This window comes from Pan paniscus, chromosome 23 (assembly GCF_029289425.2).
Source record: "Pan paniscus chromosome 23, NHGRI_mPanPan1-v2.0_pri, whole genome shotgun sequence".
In the NCBI taxonomy this organism is placed as follows: domain Eukaryota; kingdom Metazoa; phylum Chordata; class Mammalia; order Primates; family Hominidae; genus Pan; species Pan paniscus.
Genome location: NC_085927.1, coordinates 41,533,163 through 41,556,687, shown reverse-complemented (window position 1 = coordinate 41,556,687; position 23,525 = coordinate 41,533,163). Strand labels below are relative to the sequence as shown.

The following is a 23,525-nucleotide window of genomic DNA, read 5'->3' as shown; positions in this document are numbered from 1 at the left end:
TTCAAGACCAGCCTAGCCAATGTGGTGAAACCCCATCTCTACTAAAAATACAAAAATTAGTCGGACGTGGTGGCGCAAGCCTGTAGTCTCAGCTACTCGGGAGGTTGAGGCAGGAGAAATCGCTTGAACCTGGGGGATGGAGGTTGCAGTGAGCTGAGATGATACCACTGCACTCTAGCCTGGGTGACAGAGTGAGACTGTCTCAAAAAAAAAAAAAAAAAGAAAAAGAAAATACTGGTTCTGATAAGAACTAGTTCACTTATGATGTGTTATGTTTCTATTTAATGCATATTGGTTTGTAATTCAGTAAAAAACTAAACATGTGCCCACATGGATGTTTGTGTGTGTGCTGGAGGAAAGTTACCCATTTTCTAGGTTCCTTATTCAGTTCAAATCTCTGGCACCACCCCCTACATCCCACGCCCTCACCAGAACACAGTCCCAACTCTCCTGGGTGACCAGCTTGCCTCCTTATACCTCACCTTGGAACATATGGTCCTTCTGTAATGAGTACTTGCTTGAAAGGTTTTTTTGGCTTCATCCACTCGGGCCATGGTGTTCTCTTTCCAGCGATGTAATGCCCCGCTGCAGATGCATGGGTGCGGGGAAGGCAGATGACACCAGGATAGAGAGAGAAGGGAGGCTTCTGTGAATCATTCCTACTTCTTCCCCTACTCCTGAGTCAGGGACTCTACACCTAAGAATGTCTGTTTCACCAACACCTATGTTTACTTGCACGTCTATGTCCAACAAATGGCTACTGAGCAGCTGCTCTGGGCTGGGCACCAAGAGTGCATAAGGGACCCAGCACTGCTGGAGACCAAACTCTAGGTGCTACGGGGATAACAGGGCATAACCAGGCAGTGGCAACACAGGTGACTCACACTGTGATAAGAGAAGTGTGGAGAGACAGGGAACCCGGAGGAAGGTTGCCTACGCCTCAGCTTGCTGCTGAGTTAGCTCAGGGAGTTCTTGCTTATTCCACCCTGTCTGAAGAGCGGGATGGGTGCTCTATGGGACTCCATATGAGGGATGGAGGCATTTATTTTATTTATTTACGTTTTAGAGACAGGGTCTCACTCCATCGCCCAGGCTGGAGTGCAGTGGCATGATCACGGCTCACTGTGGCCTTGACCTTCAAGGCTCAAGTGACCCTCCCACCTAAGCCTCCCAAGTACCTGAACCACAGGCATACATGACCGTGCCTAGCTAATTTTTTTACATTTAGTACAGACAAGGTCTCGCTATGTTGCCCAGGCTGGTCTGAAACTCCTGGTCTCAAACAGCCTCCTAAAGTGCTGGGATTACAGGCATGAGCCACCGCGCCCAGCTAAGGATGGAGGTGTTTAAAGTCCACGAGACCCACTGTCCATAGGCCACCAGGAGTATCATGTGCTGAACAAATACAAAGGAAGGAAATGAAAGGGGGCATGTGGGAGGACTGCTGGGAAGGAGTGAGGTTAGAGTTTGGCTTAGAAAGAGTGGCAGAAGCTGCGGAAGCACCCTCCACAGGGGTGAGTGGTGCAGATGGTCTGACAGGGCCTAGAGGTGACGCTGGAGAGTCAGTGACAGGCCTGCAGAGCAAGCTGGAAGGGGACTACTTGGAAATTGACAGGAAAGGGAGTCGCTGAAGCCTCTGGAGTGGAAGAGATGACAAGGTGCCTTGCAAAGCTGAATCTTGTAGGCGTGAAGCAGGGAGGAAAAAGTGCTCAGAAGAGCAAGACAAGTGGCCTTTAAGGCATGCAGGTAACAGCTGCTTTCCAAGGTCCTGCCCTGCACACAGCAGGGGCTTAAGACATATGAAGGCGAACCCGTGAGTGAAGTGGAAAAGCCAAGACCATGATATTAGCGACTAGGAACCCGGGATCATCCCCGACCTGGCCCTCAGCAGGACCCCCTAAAAGGCTGGGGTTTGGAGTGCATTCCTTGTTCCCCAGCTGGAGCTTGGGAGGCGCCCGGGAGACTCACCGCAGCAGCTGCCTGTTGTGCTGGCTCTCCCTGGCTGCCACCTCCCGGAGGATGCTTCGCACCCTGCCCTGGTAAGTCTGTAGGGGACAAGGAAGACTGAGGCTGCTCTTGGGCCCACACTTCCCCCTGTTTAGGCAGGCCTCAGAGGTGCATCTACCACAAGGCTGCCATGCCCAGAGAACTCAAAAAGGGTAGGAAGAGGCCAACAGCCCCTGGTCCCAGGGCCAGCAGACCCTCCCAGACGACAGGGAGAAACTGTCTCACAGGCCCTCACCTCCTAAGTCAAACCATGGGACTCCAGGGAAAGGAGCTGCTTTCGCTACAAGGCTAGTACCCACCGACAGCACTTGTTTCCACTTGGCCAAGCAAGAATCAAAGAACCCTGTGGCCTAAGGCCCGCTGTCTGGGGCACCTGCTTGGTTTGAGGTGTGTCACGTGACTCTGTTCTGGGACAGACAGGAAGAACAAGGAAGGAAAACAAAGTCTCCAGAAACCTCCCCTGTCCCCACAGCAAGATCAGGAGGGAAGCAGCAGTTCCTACCACCCATGCCTGCAGCGCCCTGTGCAGCACGCTGTGCTGGTGGTGCAGGTCTGCTCGCATCAGCTTCTGCCGCTCCGCTCCCCGCAGGGCCAGGCACTGCAGACAGAGGAGAAAGCAGCCACCGTGGGCTGGGGTCTGAGTTGGGGGTGGCTTCCTGCTTTGCCTCCATTTTATACGTCATCTGTGTGAGTGTAAATTAACCTCTCTGGCCTCATCTATAAATACGTGCTTCTTAGGGGTTCTGTGATGATTTGATGAGGTAAGTGCTTGATTTGCGGTAAATGCTCAATTAATGTGAGTTTAAACATGTTTTACACTCAGTAGGACTCCTGTAAATGGTTAGATCAGGAATTTTAGATGCAGTAAGTTCAAATAAGAACAGCCTAGGATCTGAAAGAACACAAAATTTTGAGCCAATCAGCTCATAAAACTGAGTTAACACTTTCTATGCTGCCTGTTCTCCTCCTTCAGCTCAGAGGTAGGTGGTGTGGCCCATATGTTGCCTGTGAGTCCTGCTGACACACAGCCCACCTGTCCAAAAGTCATACACGGGTGGCACCTCGCACCAAAGCCTTACCTCCCTCCACTGGCTCCAGGCCCAACGCAGGAGCTGGGCCATGTGGAATTCTGCTGCCCGCACCCTGCCCGTCCTCCTGTGGGGAGATGGCAGAGCTCAGTGCTGCAGCCCCCACCCAGTGAGGGCACCCTCTATGGGCTCCTCCTCACAGTCCATAGCCCTACCTGGTTAAGTTTTTGGGGGAGCCGAGACCCTCTCTGAAGAGCTGCCAAAGAACTTGCAGTCTCAGAAAAAAGCACCTATGATCAAATTTTGGCCTACAACTTCCCAGGGCTTCAGGTGCCATTGAAGCTCACATGTGCAGGTGTGAAGCCCCCAACTGAGAAACTGGTTAAACATGGTCAGTGTGTGACAGGGAGTGAGATCCTCAGAACACACAGTGGACACTGAAAGGCCCCAAAGCAGGACAGTCTCTATAGTGACTGGGCTGCCTCCCCTCCTCTCTCTTAACTACGTGGTGTGGTTAAAAACTGCCACAACCCACCCACTGGCCACAGCTGCTGTCCCTATCCCTTATCTGCAGCAGTCAGCTATCACAATATGGGCCCATCAGTTTATTCCCTGGCTATGGTCACTTCTGTTTGTTTGTTTGAGGCAGAGTCTCGCTCTGTTGCCCAGGCTGGAGTGTAGCGGTGCCATCTCGGTTCACTGCAACCTTCACTTCCCGGGTTCATGCCAATTTTCGTGCTTCACTCTCCTGAGTAACTGGGATTACAGGCTTGCGCCACCACGCCTGGCTAATTTTTGTATTTTTAATAGAGAGGGTTTTCTCCATGTTGGTCAGGCTGGTCTCGAACTCCTGATCTCTGGTGATCTGCCCGCCTCAGCCTCCCAAAGTGCTGGGATTACAGGCGTGAGCCACTGTGCCTGGCCAACCTAGTTTTACTTAAGACTCTTTTAGGTTGAACTTCCAGAACTTACAACCAGAGTCTGGGGTAATGCAGTCCTCCAGACAGGCACTTGGAGCTGACGGTGCTGCTAGAACAAGCAAAGCTGGCCTGGGATGGAAAGGCTTGTAAGGCAGAACTGGCCACTCACTCTGTTCTGAGCCCTTGGGCACTTTCCCTCCAGAGGCAGAAAGCTTTCTTGAGCCGCCCGTGGCGGTGGTGGGCACAGGCCACTGTTTGCCACTCCTGCTCCTGGTGACGTGCTGCTGCCTGCTGGTGCCACATGAACCAAGACCTATACAGAAGCTGTCGCTCTGCGTGAAGGATGGCCTGAGGCAGGACAGGAAGGAGAGAACAGAATAAATCAAGTAGGAGAGAGGCACAGAAGCCAGGAAAGAATTTACAGGCCACAAATAATGACTAAGGCAAAAGGAATGGATGTCAGGACGTGGTCCAGCCCAGAAGCTGTCTGTAGGCTCCACTGAGAAAGGACAGATGCCCCAGAGCCTGCCCTGCCTCAACAGTCACAGGCAGGGGCCCTCCAGTGAGGTCCGAGCAACTTCCTGAGGAGGGGAGGCCGTGAGTGCAATGGCTTGAATCAGATCCTGCCCCTCCACACATCTCCTCAGGGACAGCCATTTACCATTCTCTCTGCCAGGTGGTTTTCTCGATGCTGAAACATCTTCTGCCTCCAGAGAGAAAATACTTGCTTCTCTAATGTCTCCCTAAAAAACAAGGAAGAATGTAAAGCACTTAAAACAAAAATAAAAATTAACCCAAACAGAACTAGAAGTTCCAAATAATTGGATTTTCCCTTTTATACCATGCTATCGTATAAGAGGTGAATTAAGTGGCTGGGCACAGTGGCCCATGTCTGCAATCCTAATACTTTGGGAGGCCAAGGCAGGAGGATCGCTGGAGGCCAAGACCAGCCTGGGCAACACAGCAAAACTCCATCTCTACAAAAAAATTTAAAAATTGCTGGGTGTGATGGTGTGTGCCTGTAGTCCCAACTACCTGGGAGGCTGAGGTGGGAGGATCGCCTGAGCCCAGGAGTTTGAGGCTGTGGTGAACTATGATCACGCCACTCCACTCCAGCCTGGGCAACAGAGTGAGACCCTGTCTCTGAAAAAAATAAAAGAGGTGAATAAGCTTAGATGAGGGAGAAAGCAACACAAAGAGAAAGGGAAGGAAAGCAGACAGCCAAAAAACCATAAACTGTTAAAAAGGCCAACATTTTCCAGGTTGTTTCTGGTATCAGCCAAGCCTTCACACCGTACGAAAAAGACTCAGACCCTGAGACTCCAGGTCTTCATTAATTCTATATTGACTTAACAGCACTGATAAAGGATTGTTCATGAGAGCCCTTTCCAGTGCATGCTGACCAACTCTTTGGGGACCTGTTGAAAAACAAGGGGCAGACCCCTAAGGCTGACTGAGCAAGTCTGAGGGGGGTCCCAGGAAATAGTATTTTAAACAAGTATTTCAGGTGAATTAGAAAAGTAGAAAGGTTGGCCGGGCATAGTGGCTCACACCTGTAATCCCAGCACTTTGGGAGGCCGAGGCGGGCGGATCATGAGGTCAGGAGATCGAGACCATCCTGCCTAACACGGTGAAACCCCATCTCTACTAAAAATATAAAAAATTCGCTGGGCCTGGTGGTGGGCGCCTGTAGTCCCAGCTACTTGGGAGGCTGAGGCAGGAGAATGACATGAACCCGTGAGGCGGAGCTTGCAGTGAGCCGAGATCGTGCCACTGAACTCCAGCCTGGGCCACAGAGGTCGCAAAAAAAAAAAAAAAAAAAAAAAAGTAAAGAAAAGTAAAAAGGTTTGGGAACCACTGTTTTGTCATCTCTGCCTAGGCCTACAGATCACCATTAACAACATCAAATCCTGCAGCAGCAGTGCTGGGACAATTGATCAACAGCCACTAGGGGCTACATGTTGGTGAAGCCACAGGATCCATGTTCAGCACTGGGGGATCTTGCTCCCCTGACATTTAACATGCAAGACACATCACTTAAAGCAAAGATTCCACTTCTAGTCAGAACACAGTCACTGGTCCTGGATCTGCCCTCTGGCCATATATGACAAAACTAGACAAAATACATATGGCAACTGTCTTCAGGCGCTGGACAGTAAGTGTAGATTCTGATGCTGAAAAGATAGGACACGGGCGAGGTGAGCCCCTAGGCCGCCCAGACTTTCTGCCTGGGGGCACCTTCTAAACAGTGAGGGGAAGGGAGGCTAAGCAGAGCCTCCCTCAGTCTCAGTGAGCTGAGGAGGCAAAGACTGGAGTTCATGACTGCCAGAGGGGCTGGAATTTGGGGTCAGGGTACTAGAAAGGAGACAGGTGAACAGAGGGAAATACCCAAAATTTTACTGAGGTTGTCCCAGGTCCTCAGATGAGGGCCTGGAGGCCTAGCAGAGAGTGACTGCTGCAGGGCCAAGAGGGGAACAGAGACAGCAGAAGCTGGACAGGGTTGAAAGACGGAGCTCTGGCCCAGCTAGAGTGCAGAGACCAGACACAAAAGCTGAGATCATTCAACCCCAGTTGACCTTAGTATAAAAACACTAAAAGATCATCTTTAGGCTGAAGGGAAATGATACAGATGAACATTCAAATGTACAGGAAGACACAAGGAACACTGGAAAGGGAAAATATGTGGGTAAATATAAGAGGCGGAATTTTTTTCTTCTCAATTTATAAAAAGAGTACTGATTATTTAAAGCAAAAATAGTAACGTTGTAGGCTGGGCCTGGTGGCTCATGCCTGTAATCCTAACACTTCAGGAGGCTGAGGCAGGAGGATTGCTTGAACTCAGGAGTTCAAAACCAGCCTGGGCAGCATAGTGAGACCTCGTCTCTACAATCAATCAATCGTTAGACATAAAATGTATGACAAAAAGTACCACTGGTTGGGGGTGGTGGCTCACTCCTGTAATCCCAGCACTTTGAAAGGCTGAGGCAGGAGGATGTCTTGAGCCCAGAAGTTCAAGAACAGCCTGGACAACATAGTGAATCCCCACTATGATTTATTTCTTAAAAAAAAAAAATAACAACAATAAAAATATCATCAAGGATGGGGACAAAATAGAATTTTATTGTTTTTATGTTCTTGCACTAAACATGAAATGGTATATTAATTCTAAACAGAACTGGGCCAGGCATGGTGGCTCACGCCTGTAATCCCAGAACAGTGAGAGGCCATGGCAGGAGGATCACTTGACCCCAGGAGTTTGAGACCAGACTGGGTGACATAGTGGGACCCTTTTTCTACAAAAAATTAGAAAAAAAAAATTAGTCTGGGCTAGGCACGGTGGCTCACGCCTGTAATCCCAGCACTTTGGGAGGCCAAGGCAGGTGGATCACGAGGTCAAGAGATGGAGACCATCCTGGCCAACCCAACATGGTGAAACCCTGTCTCTACTAAAAATACAAAAATTAGCTGGGCGTGGTGGCGTGTGCCTATAGTCCCAGCTACTTGGGAGGCTGAGGCAGGAGAATCGCTTAAACCTGGGAGGCGAAGATTGCAGTGAGCCGAGATTGTGCCACCGCCACTGCACTCCAGCCTGGCAACAGAGCGAGATTCTGTCTCAAAAAAAAGGCTTTTCAACAAATGGTGCTGGAAAAACCTGATAAACACAGAAAAAAATAAACCTTGACTCCTACGTCATATCACATGTAGAAAAAAAATTCAAGATGATCATTGACCTAAATGTAAATGCTAAAACTATAAAGCTTCCAGATAAAATATAGGAAGATATCTTTTCAGATCTTAGAGTAGCAAATATTTCTTAGGGAGGACCCTAAAATCACTAACCATAAAAAAAAGGATAAATTGGGCCAGGCGCGGTGGCTCACGTCTGTAATCCCAGCACTTTGGGAGGCCGAGACGGGCGGATCACAAGGTTAGGAGTTCGAGATCAGCCTGACCAACATAGTGAAACCCCGTCTCTACTAAAAACACAAAAATTAGCTGGTCGTGGTGGTGTGCGCTTGTAATCCCAGCTACTCAGGAGGCTGAGGCAGGAGAGTTGCTTGAACCTGGGAGGTGGAGGCTGCAGTGAGCTGAGATCGTGCCACTGCACTCCAGCCTGGGCAACAGAGCAAGACTCCATCTCAAAAAAAAAAAAAAAAGATAAATTGGACTGTATCAATCCAACAGAAATCAAACACTTCTGCTCATCAAAAAAAAAAAAAAAAAAAAGGCCAGGCGCAGTGGCTTACGCCTGTAATCCCAGCACTCTGGGAGGCCGAGGCGGGCGGATCACGAGGTCAGGAGATCGAGACCATCCTGGCTAACAGTGAAACCCCGTCTCTACTAAAAATACAAAAAATTAGCTGGGCGTGGTGGCAGGCGCCTGTAGTCCCAGCTACTCGGGAGGCTGAGGCAGGAGAATGGCATGAACCTGGGAGGCGGAGCTTGCAGTGAGCTGAGACAGCGCCACTGCACTCCAGCCTGGGCGACAAGAAAAAAACCATGCAAAACTAACCTATGATGACTGAAATCAGAATACTGGTTACCTATGCAGGGTAGGGACTGCCTGAAGGGGACATGAAGGAACTTTCTGGGGTGATAGAAATGTTCTATATCTTGACTGGAGTGTTGATTATATAGGTGCATAAATTATGAAAACTCGGCCGGGCATGGTGGCTCACGCCTGTAATCCCAGCATTTTGGGAGGCCAAGGCGGGCGGATCATGAGGTCAGGAGATCCAGACCATTCTGGCTAACACAGTGAAACCCCTTCTCTACTAAAAAAAAAAAATACAAAAAATTAGCCGGGTGTGGTGGTGGGCACCTGTAGTCCCAGCTACTCGGGAGGCTGAGGCAGGAGAATGGCATGAACCCAGAAAGTGGAGCTTGCAGTGAGCCAAGATCACGCCACTGCACTCCAGCCTGGGCAACAGAGCAAGACTCCGTCTCAAAAAAAAAAAAAAAAAAACAAACTATGAAAACTCATCGAACTTTATTTAAAATCTATGCCTTTCACTGTATACACATTTTATCTCAATTAAAATAAAAAACCAATTTTGTCTCATTCTCAGTACCTTTCACTGGAGGGTTATAAAAATTATTTTTAGCCATAATTCATGAGATTCCATCATAAAATCTGTCTATATTCCTAAAACATTAAAAATACCCTAAGAATATCAAAGATACATATTTACTTGGAACTTTAATTTGCTAAACTCCAAACCAATCCTCTGAAAATGTACTTACCATGAGAGTCACAAATTAAAACAACTCCAGGGGCCACAGGGACAGTTCATATTTTTACGCTAGGCCCTTGGTTTGCATTTTACATGTATTTTCCCATTTCATTTTCATGACAACCATATGAGATAGAGACTATGACCACATCATCTCAATTTTACATTAGAGGAGACTGAGGCTCAGAGAGACAGACTGACTTGTCCAGGGTCACAGAGCTGGCAGGCAACAGAGCATAGGTCTGAACTCAGGCTTGTCCAGCTTCTAAGCCAGACTCTCAATCACTCTGCTCATGAACAAGGAAAACAGGAATCCGAAAAACCAAGTTTTCTGAAAAGGTCCAACCAAGCCAAAACAGGTAAAAATCTAGATCAGGCCTACACCATCCTGCAAGCCTCCTGGCTATACCCTGTCTCCAAGTCGCCCTCTGCCCTTTTTCTCCAGAGTGATAGCTCTAAAACCACCCAAACTGCTCCCTAGCAAAAATCCTTTAAAGGCTCCTCTTGGCTATTTTGAAGGTACTTTTAATTTTTGGTTCTCACAGCATACAAAATACAAAAAAAGAATAGAACCAGGCACGGCTACTTGACAGTAAAAAAAGAAACGGGTACTGTGTGTGCGTGTTTTAAGTACTGAAGCCATTTTTTTTTTTTTTTTTTTGAGATGGAATCTTGCTCTGTCACCTAGGCTGGAGTGCAGTGGTGCGATCTTGGCTCACTGCAATCTCCACCTCCTAGGTTCAAGTGATTCTCCTGCCTCAGCCTCCCGAGTAGCTGGGATGTGCGCCACCATGCCTGGCCAATTTTTGTATTTTTAGTAGAGATGGGGTTTTGCCATGTTGGTCAGACTGGTCTCGAACTTCTGACCTCAGGTGATCCACCTGCCTCAGCTTCCCCAAGTACTGGGATTACAGGTGTGAGCCACCGCGTCCAGCCTGAAGCCATTTTTGAATGAATCTTATACCAGCCCACAATACATGACTAGGTAAAGGCAAAGCTGCTCTGTCTGCAGAAGCCAGAAGAGACAAGAGATGTCCTTTCATCAGCCTCTATTCCCCGTGGCCACCACCTAAAACCATCTCCCTGGACTTCGTACTAAGGAACCCAGAGTTCTGGCTAACCTCAAACTAGCATTCAAAGCCCTCCAGATAGATAGATAGATAGATAGATAGATAGATAGATAGATAGATAGATAGATAGAGATTTATTTTGAGATGGAGTCTCGCTCTGTCATCCAAGGCTGGAGTGCAGTGGCGCCATCTCAACTCACTGTAACCTCTGCCTCCTGGGTTAAAGTGATTCTTGTGCCTCAGCCTCCGGAGTAGCTGGGATTATAAGCATGCACCACCATGCCCCGCTAATTTTTGTATTTTTAGTAGACATGGGGTTTCACCATGTTGGCCAGGCTGGTCTGAAACTCCTGACCTCCAATGATCCACCCACCTCTGCCTCCCAAAGTGCTGGGATTACAGGCATGAGCCACATCTGGCCTGAAATCCTCCAGATTAAAGATGACTGCAACTTCTCCCAATGCATGCCCCTCCATCTCACCCCTCTGTCCTAAGATAAAGTACACTGAACTTAAGGTAATTTCCAAAACTGTTATTTTACTAGTTCCATGCACCTGCTCAAATATCTTTCGAATATCTATCTATAGGGTCAGCCCAATCTCTTCAGTCTGGGCCTCCCCATCTTGCCCACTCCAGCCACCATCCTCACCCTCTCACTCACAGGAAGCCTCCCCCAGATACTTCCATGCTCAGCCTCCCTCAGCACTAGCTCTGAGCACTGGAAGAACTTGTGGCTGACACAACTGGGGACATGTGGATCTGTTCTCTTGAATTGGTTCTCAGTTGTTTCTTGTATGTCAGTCTTATCTCCTCACAAAAATTTCACCCTCCTACAAAGTCATCAGAAAGATCTTCCTCTTGATCAAGAAGAAAGCACCTGGACTTTGGAACTGGAGATTTGAATTAACCTGGCTGTACCACTTACTGGTTGTGTTACCATTTATTATTTTGAACCTGACCTCTCAGAATCACTGTGAAAAGGAAATTATTAATGAAGATAATGATGCCATGGGCAGAATGAGTTTATGTATTTGTTTTCTGTCTCCCATCACACAATGCCCAACACAGTGGCAGACATACAGTTAGTGATTAATAATTTCTTCATTACAGGCTGGGCGTGGTAGCTCATGCCTGTAATCCCAGCACTTTGGGAGGCCAAGGCGGGTGGATCACGAGGTCAGGAGTTCGAGACCAGCCTGGCCAACATGGTGAAACCCCGTCCCTACTAAAGATACAAAAAATTAGCCGGGCGTGGTGGCGCACACCTGTAATCCCAGCTACTTGGGAGGCTGAGGCAGGAGAATTATTTGAACCCAGGATGTGGAGTTTGCCGTGAGTCAAGATCGTGCCACTGCATGCCAGCCTGGGCGAAAGGACAAGACTCCAACTCAAAAATAAATAAATAAATAAATAAATTATTATTATTTCTTCATTATGTCCCACCATATACTAAGAACCTGCTGTGGGCAAGTTTGTCCCCGTGGGAACTAAAAAGATGTAGCTCTGCTCCTTGAGCTTTCTAAGTTTTTTTTTTTTTTTTTTTTTTTTTGAGACAGAGTCTCACTCTGTTGCCCAGGCTAGAGTGCAGTGGCGTGATCTCAGCTCACTGCAAGCTCCGCCTCCCAGGTTCATGCCATTCTCCTGCCTCAGCCTCCCGAGTAGCTGGGACTACAGTCGCCCACCACCACGCCCGGCTAATTTTTTGTATTTTTAGTAGAGACAGGGTTTCTCCGTGTTAGCCAGGATGGTCTTGATCTCCTGACCTCGTGATCCGCCCGCCTTGGACTCCCAAAGTGCTGGGATTACAGACGTGAGCCACCGCGCCCGGCCTTTTTCTTTTTTTTTTTTTTGAGACGGCGTCTCGCCCTGTCACCCAGGCTGGAGTGCAATGATGCGATCTCAGCTCACGGCAACCTCCGTCTCCCAAGTTCAAGCAATTCTCCTGCCTCAGCCTCCCGAGTAGCTGGGATTACAGGCATGTGCCACCAGACCGGGCTAATTTTTGTATCTTTAGTAAAGACAGGGTTTCACCATGTTGGCCAGGCTGGTCTTGAACTCTTGACCTTGTGATCCGCCCGCTCAGGCCTCCCAAAGTGCTGGGATTACAGGTGTGAGCCACTGCACCCGGCCCGACCTTTGTAATTTTGTTGATGACTATCATTTCAAGACTTCAAAAAGCCAGGTCTAGCAGAACAGGAACTAAGTGTTTCGGGGAAATGACACTTAAGAATGTCTGCCAAGGTGAGGCAAGGTCCCACCGTGCTCTGATCCAGAAAGCTAATGGGCTGCTTTAATGGAGCTCTCAGTGGCTAATAATGAAGGTTACAAACAGGCTGTTTTGAAAGCCCTTGAAATAAAGATGGACAAAAGATTTCCCAGGGGAAACACTCTTGTCTTTTCCTGCTAGATGAAATCAATGAGCCCACATTATTGAAAATCCAGGAAGTACTAGGGCCTGGGGTCTGGGAAGCTGAAAAGCACAGCAAATGGGCTGTGTGGTTGTCAGAGTTAGATTTGAAACACCTGCCCCAGTGCAGACAGGAGCTGCGCAACATACCTGTGGAAACGTGTTGCTCTTGCACTGAGGACATTTTCCTGGTGGCACCATCGCCAGAGTCTGTTCCATGTGTGGAAGGCAGCAGGCAGGGCTCTCTGCTGGAAATGACCATCCGCTCTGGCCTGTAGCAGCTAAAGTAAAAGAATGAATAACCTTTGTACTTAACTTTTTTTTTTTTTAAACATGACCTGTCAGGGTCACACCCTTGTGGGAGGATTGCTTCCTATATAATAAAAATGAGAAAAAGATGAAAATCATTATTTATTATCTTTGCCAATATGCTAGGTGAAAAATGAAATAGGATAGGTAAAAAAATTTTCACTTAAACATTAGTTAAACATTTCTACACACACACACACACACACGCACACACATACACACACTCTCACTCACTCTTCCCCATGGCTTAGGTGTTCATACCCATTACCTGTTTCACTGTCTGTTAGCATTTGACTCAGTGATATGTATGGGGTTTTTTGAACCTAAACAATTTATTAGTCCTTTGTCATATGTTATAAATCTTAAATATTTCCCCACCCCATAATATATCTTTTGATTTTGTTTATAGTGTTTGTCATACACATTAATGTAATTATAAAAGTCTACTATTTTACTGATACATCAGTAGGAAGACAGACAATGGACATAAGAATATACCATATATGTCTCCATGATCCAAAACTTTGGGGGGGAAAAAGCATATATGCATGTATAGAGGTTTTATGTTTTTGTTTTTTTTGTTGTTTTTTGTTTTTTGAGACAGAGTCTCACTCTGTCGCCAGGCTGGAGTGCAGTGGCGCAATCTCAGCTCACTGCAACCTCCGCCTCCCGGGTTCAAGTGATTCTCCTGCCTCAGCCTCCCAAGTAGCTGGGACTACAGGCGTGCACCACCACGCCCAGCTAATTTTTGTATTTTTAGTAGAGACAGGGTTTCACCATGTTGACCAGAATGGTCTTGATCTCTTGACCTCACGATCTGCCTGCCTTGGCCTCCCAAAGTGCTGGGATTACAGGCATGAGCCACCGTGCCCAGCCCAAATGTGTAGAGGTTTTAAAAACATGGCTGCAAATTATTTGATCCTCCTTCACTGAGAAGAGATCTATGTTCCCTCCCCTTGAATCTGGCTGGGATAGTGACTGCTCTGACCAATAGCACATGGTAAAAGTGGCACTGTGTGAGTTCTGAGGCTATACAAAGAGCCACAGAGCTTCTGACTTGTTCACTGGAACACTCATTTTGAAGCTCTGATAGCTGACTACCCCAAGGCCACCATGCTGTAAGGAAGCCCAAGCCTCACAGAGAGGTCATACACAGGTTCTTTGGTTAACATTCCCAGTTGAGCCCAGTCTTTGAGTCATTCTAATCCAGGATCTAGATGTGTGTGAAGAAAACGTCTAGATAATTCTAACCCCTTGCCATTAGAATCTTTTCAGTTGAGGCTGATCTTGGAGCAGAAACCAACCATTCCCATTATGTCCTGTCTCAATCTTTGATAATCCATAAAGCATAATAGAATGGTTGTTGTCTTATACCACTGAGTTTGGGGTGATTTTTTACATAGCAATAGATAATTGGATCAGTATGCATATGTATGTGTATGTGAATAGATAGGTACATACACTCCTACCCAAACAGAGGAAGGGAGATACCAGGCTTACCCATCAAATGTCATGAATGGTTTTATTTTTTCTTCTTTATATCTTTTTATACTTCCTAAATTTTCTATAATATCTACACATTGCTTTTCTATTTTTTATTATGGGCATTATCAAATGTAAACAAAAGTAGAAGCTGACAGTATAATGAATACCCATGACCCTACCATCAAGCTTCAACAGTTAGCAAACATTCGCCATTCTGCAAAGAGCCATCCTTTGGTATTTGTGGGGGACTGGTTCCAGGGCCCCTCTCAGATACCAAAATCCATGGATACTCAAGTATCTTATATAAAATGGTATAGCAGGCCGGGTGCAGTGGCTCATGCCTGTAATCCCAGCACTTTGGGAGGCTGAGGCAGGCAGAGCTTGGGAGTTTGAGACCAGCCTGGGTAACATGGTGGCACCCCACCTCTACAAAAAAAAAACAAAACACAAACATTAGCTGGGCGTGGTGGCTTGCACCTGTAGTCCCAGCTACTTGGGAGGCTGAGGCAGGAGAATCGCTTGAGCCTGGGGAGAGTGAGGTTGCAGTGAGCCAAGATCATGCCACTGTACTCCAGCCTGGGTGACAAAGTGAAACCTGTCTCAAAAACAAAACAAAACAAAACAAATAAATTGGCATCTGCATATAACCTACGCAATCCTCCTGTATACATCTCTAGATTACTTATAATACCCAATACAATGTCAATGCTATGTACATAGTTGTTATGCTATATTGTTTATATATTGTTTAGGGACTAATGACAAGAAAAAAAGGTCTGAATATGTTCAGTACAGACACAACTATTCTTTTTTTTCTCTGAATATTTTTTATCCATGGTTGGTTGAATCTATGGATGTGGAACCCACAGATACAGAGGGCTGACTGTATGTTACTTTTTAAAAAGGAAGAAACCCACAAAAAATAATATTTTTATCTTGTCTAAGAATAGAAAGATCTGATGTGCTCCTGGGATACCTATACCAAGAGTTGATATTCAGATTCTTAGCTAAAGGTTTAGGAATGACTAAGCAGAGCTCTTCCGATTTTTCAGACCGGCTATACCTTTGAAAGCAGGCCGTGCTAGATCAGTGTGAGAGATGAAAACGCTGACCCTGGACTGTCCGCCAGTGTTGGGTCCCTGTGTCAAGGGGAGTGCTCGTTTTCCAGGAAGGAAATAAAAGAGACCCTCTGCTCTCCACCTTGAATAAATACAACCTTTCAACTCTGACACTCATAGTCTTTTTCTGAAAGGCTTTCCTGCATTCTGGTGAACTTGTATTATATGAACTTAAGATAACAAGTGGCAATGTCTTTTCAAAGCCAGTAACATAATCCAAAGGCATGTCAAAGAATGCAGTGACTCTAGCATTTCTTAAGTGTAGGAGGCAAGAGTGACGCAAAAAGAGGCCATGCCCTGTAGCATCCAAGCTCTATCGACTTAAATCATCCTTGGAAAAAAACTCTGAAGAAATCAACAGCAGTTCATTTGTTGGTCTGTGCATTAATTCATCCAAATATTAGCACATATCCCATGCCAAGCACTGTGGGCTAAGGAGGCAAAAGGGACAGGCTGTACTCTAAAGGACTTCACAGCCTGTGGGGAAAGAGAAGCCAGTGAACAATTATAAGATGAACGTTCTGATAAAGCTATGCCTCCGGGGTAGGGGTGGAGGTGGACTGGCCTGGGGGAGGAGGTGACATCTGAGCTGGAAGGGAGTGTGAAATAGAGAACTGGAGGTACAAAGAGAAGCAGGAGGGCACAGAGGACCTTTAGGGAACCACTGGCAGCTTAACTGGTCAGAGTGCAGTTGTGAAGGAACAGAGTGGTAACAGGAAAGGGGAGAGAAACAGACAGGGACCAGCTCCCGAAGGAGTTTGTAGGCCTTGCTAAAAATTTGGATTCTATCCCCAAACTATAGGGAACTAGCTAACAGGTGAATCTAAAGATTCACCTGTTAGACTCCAACAGAAGATGGAGGTACGGGTAGGGTGGGCAGCACGAAAATAACTAGGAGGAGTTTGGTTTGTGTCTTCCTCTGTTTCACTGACAGAGATGACCAAAAAGGGGGCACTTCTCACAATGGCAGACGCCATCAACTGAACCCTTTCCCACTGAGTGTAAACACGGCCTTGAAATCCTTCTCACTTCAACATTCCAGACAGGTACTCCCAATTGGTAGAACGGGCTTGTAAGGTCACACTCATTTGTCACCCTGGTGCTAAAGTATGAGCCCTGGGAGAGCAGGAATTTTATTGACTTTATATCACAGTTGTATCCTCAGTGCTAAGTGCAGTGTCTGAGAAACAGCAGTTGCTCAATAAGTATTTCTTAAATGGAATTGAATCTATCTTTCTCAATCTGCCTTTACTTATTTGTGGTCCTGACCTCACATCCTCCACCCCTGGGAGACATGTGTCTCACACTGTTTAGCACTGGGATGCAGCACTTATGCTCTGCACCTCTCCCTGTACCTCTTGCAGGTCCCACTGGGTGAAGGGCTGGCTAACTCAGAGACTAAATGAATTTGAGTAAAGATGTGAATGGCTGATAAGAGCTCAGTATTTTCAGAGAGAACCTGTATTTTCATAGCAGATAAGAAATGGGAGTTATGCAGACTTTCTGATATTAGAGGTGGGAACTGGAAGAAATGACTTTGAGCTTTTTCAACACCCTCTCTTCCAAAGCAGAACGATAAGACTTCTTGGCATAGGTCTTTTCCAAAGCAAATGGGTCCAAGAATGTAAGCCAGTAGAGCTATCTGCTAAAAAGTACTCCATACCTGCTTGTACCGCCTCTTCTGAGTATACTGTACCCACAATTTGATACATTTGCACAGCAGTGCTATCCTGAAACAAAAGGAAGAACACCTTCAGGTTTCAGGTTTTTAAAACTTTGTTTTAAGGCAGGTAAATTGGGGTACAGTTACTTCCTGTGAGTTAAAGGCACCCCATGGGCTTACTAGTTTCATTCTAGGAGAGACGGCAATAAGAACCTGATATCTAATATAAAATTTGTCAACCTCTGATTTTGGACTGTGGATTGCCTAAAATGTTGACAACTTTCTTGTAAAACCTAATTAGACCACCGAAAGCACAGTAGCTCTGGAATTTAGGAAATATGTGTGAAATCCCCTAGATATCCTGAACTTTCTGGTTTCATGGCCAAACGCTGGGGGTCCACGACATGTTGCCTCTCACACTAGGTTTTGTAAACCAGGGTTTGGAATAATATGCCTTGATAACTCTAAATGAGTCAGTTTATTATTGGGATTCTCACTAACTCATTAAAAAATGCTTCAAAATTGGAGCTAAACTATGCAAATTAAGTTGATTATACTGTGGGGAGAGGAAAAAAGGAGGGCAAAGAAAGGAAGGACATATTGAACATTTCTGGCAGCAAGAAAGTTTATACATAGTGCTTCCTTCTGAGGAGTAAGATCTTACTCTTACTTGTAGGGAGGGGGCCAGGCAACTTTTATTTTTCCCTTTATACTTTCCACCCTATACATTCTCAGTTTTCCTCACAGAAATGTAGTGTTTTTATTTATTTAACTGAATGACTAGCTCTAAAATATTGAGGACATTCCCTGCACACTTTAAGACTGAGTCACAAATGTCCCTGACCCTTCTCTTTAACACTAGCAATGCATGAATTCTAACTTGTGAACATATTGATGCCTGTAGGACCAAGGCAGTGAGCGACCAGGCACATACTTCAGACTATGGTGGCCAAGAACCAATGCAAATATGCTCATTCTATCTCCCATCTGATCAGCCAAAAACCCAAAGTCAGGAACAAATGGTTTACAGCAGGACCTCCACCCCAGCAGGCCTTTCTGAATCTGCCACACTAACGCATAGAAGGGCAAGCAATTACTCCTGGAAAACAGTAAGTCAGAGGCACAAAGTCCCTGAGAGCCAGGGATGAAACCAGAGTCCCTACCTGTAGTGGTCCCAGGCAGCATGCAGTAAGGGGAGCAGCTCTCTTTCCTTTTTCTGCTCAATCTGAGACCGCCAGAGGTTCCAGAACCTGTGCAGCAGCTAAAGCAAGGGAGGAAGAAGATGGAAATTTACTGAGATGAAAGGTAAAACAGTGAATCCTTACTCCAACAGACTGTGAGCTCCCCCAAAGCAGAAATGACCTCAGTTAGGAGCAGCCAACATACAGTGGGCATACAAATTAATGAGGGCTCAACTATAGAGCTATTCTGGGCCAACATAAAAGGCAAAAAGATGGTTCTTCCAGTCTATGGAAATCTAGATGAAGAAGCTATTCCTAATCCCACAGAAGACAATGACATTTTAGAAAGCCATTTTAGAAATTAAAACTGATTGTAATGCATATTCCCACCTATGAAGTAGTCTCGCATAAATGTTTAACTTCAATCTAAACAAGCCCTCAGATGTAACGATTATAGGAACCATGTAGACTAAAGGAAAATTAAATGATATAAATGATATCAAAAGGAAACAATCAGATAAATCAATAACATAAAACACTGGGCTGGGCGCAGTAGCTCACACCTGTAATCCCAGCACTTTGGGAGGCCAAGGCGGGTGGATCACCTGAGTTCTTGGGAGTTTGAGACCAGCCTGACCAACATGGAGAAACCCTGTCTCTACTAAAAATACAAAATTAGCCGGGCGTGATGGCACATGCCTGTAAACCCAGCTACTTGGGAGGCTGAGGCAGGAGAATCGCTTAAACCCGGGAGGTGGAGGTTGCAGTGAGCCGAGATGGCACCATTGCACTCCAGCCTGGGCAACAAGAGTGAAACTCCATCTCAAACAAACAAACAAACAAACAACAAAAAAAAAAATTATACAAGGCTAGGCATGGTGGTGTGCACCTGTAGTCCTAGCTCCTCAGGAGGCTGAGGCAGGATATTCTCTTGAGCCCAGGAGGATGAGGCTACAATGAGCTACAATCACACCATTGCACTCTAGCCTGGATGACAGAGTGAGACCCTGTCTCTAACAATAATTATTATAATAATAAATAAATTGTATAAACAAAATAACTGGCCTGTCCTTTTTTAAAAAAAGGCAGTCATTTAAAAAAGTATACATTATGCTAAGTGAAATAAGCCAGTTGCAAAAGGACAAATACTATATGATTCCACCTATGAGGTCTCTAGAATAATCTAATTTATAGAGACAGAAAGTAGAATGGTGGTTTCCAGGGGCTGAGGAAAGAGGAAATGGGTACAGAGTTTCAATTTTGCAAGATGAAAAAGTTCTAGAGATGAATAGTGATGATGATTGCACAATGTGGATGTACATGTCACTGAACTGTACACTTAAAAATGGTTAAGGTGATAAAGTTTAAGTGATGTATCTTTTACCACAATTTAAAAATATAATAGGCCGAGTGTCGTGGCTCACGCCTGTAATCCCAACACTTTGGGAGGCCGAGGTGGGAGGATCACCAAAGGTCAGGAGTTTGAGACCAGCCTGGCCAACACGGTGAAATCCCATCTCTACTAAAAATACAAAAATTGGCCAGGCGTGATGGTGTGCGTCTGTAGTCCCAGCTACCTGGGAGGCTGAGGCAGGAGAACAGTTTGAACATGGAACGTGGAGGTTGCAGTGAGCCGAGATCAAGCTACTGCACTCCAGCCTGGGCGAGAGTGAGACCCGGTTTCACAAAAAAAAAAAAAAAAAAAAAAATATATATATATATATATATATATATATATATATATATAAAACGTAATAAAGAAGTGTTGTTGGGGGAAGGAAAGTTCTAGATTAAAAGCTTTAAGAGATATAGTAACAAAATCCATTTCTGCTAAAAATCAATCAGAAAAGAACCAAATGGAGTTAGTGATCCTTAATTGCATTCTGGTTTGTAAAAAGCAGCTACAAATAAGACATTTTTAAGACAACTATGGAAATTTGAATGTTGACTGGATATTAATGTTAGGGAATCACTGTTACTTTTCTTAGGGATGATAATGACATTGTCGTTACATAAGAAAATGTCTGAGTGACGCATGCTGAAGTATTTAGGTGCAAAGTGTCGTGATGTCTATAATTTACTTTGAAATTATTCAGCAAAAAACAATGAAGCAAACATAGCAAATATTAACAATTACTATATCCAGGTAGTGACTATATAGAGGCTTATTATACTTTTTTTTTCTATTTTTCTGTATGTTTAAACATTTTTCATAAAACAGTAACAGGGACAAAATTCCTACACCAAGAAAGTAGAGACAATATTGGTTGGCATCAAGTAAACAAACCATTGTTTTATAATGGGCTTACAATGGAAGTGAATAGACTTACAATAGAAACACAACCAAAGCCTCCTATTGGGGCCGGGCATGGTGGCTCATGTCTGTAATCCCAGCACTTTGGGAGGCCAAGGCAGGTGGATTGCTTGAGGCCAGGAGTTTGCGACCAGCCCAACCAACATGGGGAAAAACCCGCCTCTACTAAAAATACAAAAAAATTAGCTGGGCTTGGTGGTGCACACCTGTGATCCCAGCTACTTGGGAGGCTGAGACATGAGAATCGCTTGAACTTGGGAGGCGGAGGTTGCAGTGAGTTGAGATCGCACCACTGCAGCTGCACACCAGCCTGGGCAACAGACCAAGACCCTGTCTCAAAAAAAAAAAAGTGTATTTGGGCCAGGTGCGGTGGCTCACACCTGTAATCCCAGCACTTTGAGAGGCTAAGGTGGGCAGATCACTTGAGCCCAGGAGTTTGAGATCAGCCTAGGCAACATAGTAGGACCCCATCTACAAAAAATACAAAAATTAGCTGGGTGTGGTGGCTTACAGCTATAGTCCCAACTACTTGGGAGGCTGAGGCAGGAGGATCACTTGAACCTGCAGTGATCTACTGCACTACAGCCTAGGTGACAGAACAAGACCCTGCCTCTAAATAAGTAAAGAAAAAAAGAAAGTATTTGTATCACTATATCCCCTAGGTCAGGTTTAAAATCCACAGTCCCTGAACTTTGAGTCAACTATCCATTTCTTGGCAAATAGATAAAAAAATGGGATCAAACAAGTTTTTCTAACAGCAGGTATGGATTACCAAAGAAAATGCAAACTAAAAAGGCCAAGCACGGTGGCTCACGCCTGTAATCCCAGCACTTTGGGAGGCTGAGGCGGGTGGATCATCTGAACTCAGGAGTTCGAGACCAGCCTGGCCAACATGGTGAAACCTCGTCTCTACTACAAATACAAAAATTAGGAAGGTGTAGTGGCGCATGCCTGTAATCTCAGCTACTCAAGAGGCTGAGGCAGGAGAATTGCTTGAACCCGGGAGGCGGAGGTTGCAGTGAGCTGAGATCATGCCACTGTATTCCAGTCTGGGCAATAGAGAAAGACTGTCTCAAAAAAAAAAGAAAGAAAGAAAGAAAGAAAATGCAAACTAAGGTTTTAGAGTTGACAGTCTGGACAAATCTTGAAGCACAAAAAGTTTTTTTAAAAAGAGTTCTGCTTAATTTGGCAAGACTGAAAAAAAGAGCGAGAGAGAATGGCCTTCAGAAGAGGTCCCTTGATACAGAAGACAACCCTCACCGTGACACCATGCTGCTGGTGAGCGAGATTCCTTCTTATTTGCTGGAGATGGGCGTGGGTCACATTGTCTTTTAGGGCTCTAAAGCAAAAATACTGTGCAAAGAAAGGACACAACTGATTACAAGGACTGGAATCAGCAGAGTCTGTAAACTAAGAGTAGATGAAGGCAGACAGTGCCTCAAATCAGCGGGGAGAAGCTTGGTCACAGCTTCTTGTAGCTGTTCCATCTCCCTGAGTGTTTCTCTGCTTTGAGATTCAACTGGGAGCCTAACACAAGCCAGCCTGCACAGCAGGCACTTAATAAATATTTGCTGAACCCTCCCTGCTGTCCATCTATACTGCACAAGAACAAACACACCCACACCAGGAGAGAACCCCATGACCCACATGACAATTCTACAGACCAAGGTAAACATCAACTGTTGCCTCTCAGAAGAAGACAGACTTTTTGTCTGTGGTGGTTTTTGTGTTTTTGTTTTTTTACCATGTGGGCTCAGTGTGTACATTTGTATGATTATAAATGCAGTGCTGCTAAAATGGAAGAAGGAATCTTTAGTCAAAGGAAGGGTTGGAGTTGGGCCAGGATGGACCTGGATCCAGCTCCATCAATAATGCCTAAAAGGCCAGGTGCAGTGGCTCACACCTGTAATCCCAACACTTTAGGATGCTGAGGCAGGAGGACTGCTTGAGCACAGGAGTTCAAGACCAGCCTGGCCAACAGAAGGAGACTCTGTCTGTATAAAAAACTAAAAAATTAGGCCGGGCGTGGTGGCTCACGCCTGTAATCCCAGCACTTTGGGAGGCCAAGGCGGGCGGATCACGAGGTCAGGAGATCGAGACCATCTTGGCTAACATGGTGAAACCCCGTCTCTACTAAACATACAAAAAATTAGCTGGGTGTGGTGGCAGGCACCTGTAGTCCCAGCTACTTGGGAGGCTGAGGCAGGAGAATGGCGTGAACCCCGGAGGCAGAGCTTTCAGTGAGCCAAGATAGCGCCACTGCACTCCAGCCTGGGTGACAGAGCGAGACTCCGTCTCAAAAAAAAAAAAAAAAAAAAATCTAAAAAATTAGTTGGGCATGGTGGCATGTGCCTGTGGTCCCAGCTGCTTGGGAGGCTGAAGTGGAAGGATCATTTGAGTCCAGGAGTTCAAGGCTGCAGCAAGCTATGATTGTAACACTGCACTCCAGCCTGGGTGACAGAGGAGACCCTATCTCTAATAATAATAGTAATGATAATAATACTAATGCCTCAACACTGGGCATGGTGGCACATGCCTATAGTCCCAGCTACTCAGGAGGCTGAGGTGGGAGGATTGTTTGAGCCCAGAAGTTTGAATCTAGCCTGGACAACATAGTGAGACCGCATCTCTAAAAAATAATAATAATGCCTCACAAATTGGCTAAGCAAAGCTGATTTGCCCATATTTTCCCATGCCTTAGGCTTCAATTTTCTGAGACAGAAGTGAAGATATCAGACTGGATTAGGGGTTTTCGTACTGTGCTTTGTGGAGCCCCAGAGGCTCCTGAA

At 45.8% G+C, this 23,525-nt stretch overlaps 1 protein-coding gene across 21 annotated transcripts in view; it reads right to left on the bottom strand.

The window, feature by feature from the left end:
* Positions 1 to 23,525, bottom strand: part of SFI1 (SFI1 centrin binding protein) — a 118,022-nt gene that overhangs the window by 11,716 nt on the left and 82,781 nt on the right. For 17 of the 21 annotated variants that reach the window (XR_004668705.3, XM_034949342.3, XM_003821472.5 and 14 more), the window contains 10 exons: positions 21,997 to 22,089; positions 18,405 to 18,502; positions 17,242 to 17,308; positions 12,817 to 12,947; positions 4,617 to 4,698; positions 4,125 to 4,303; positions 3,087 to 3,162; positions 2,510 to 2,605; positions 1,969 to 2,045; positions 483 to 585 (listed from right to left, as the gene is read on the bottom strand). Coding sequence is in view for 20 of the 21 variants with exons in the window: in XM_034949342.3 (XP_034805233.2) it covers positions 483 to 585; positions 1,969 to 2,045; positions 2,510 to 2,605; positions 3,087 to 3,162; positions 4,125 to 4,303; positions 4,617 to 4,698; positions 12,817 to 12,947; positions 17,242 to 17,308; positions 18,405 to 18,502; positions 21,997 to 22,089 (1,002 nt within the window). In the remaining variant the exon portion in view is untranslated. The remainder of the gene's footprint in view (positions 1 to 482; positions 586 to 1,968; positions 2,046 to 2,509; positions 2,606 to 3,086; positions 3,163 to 4,124; positions 4,304 to 4,616; positions 4,699 to 12,816; positions 12,948 to 17,241; positions 17,309 to 18,404; positions 18,503 to 21,996; positions 22,090 to 23,525) is intronic. The other 4 variants (XM_034949346.3, XM_003821473.5, XM_003821474.6 and 1 more) reach the window with 1 other exon arrangement.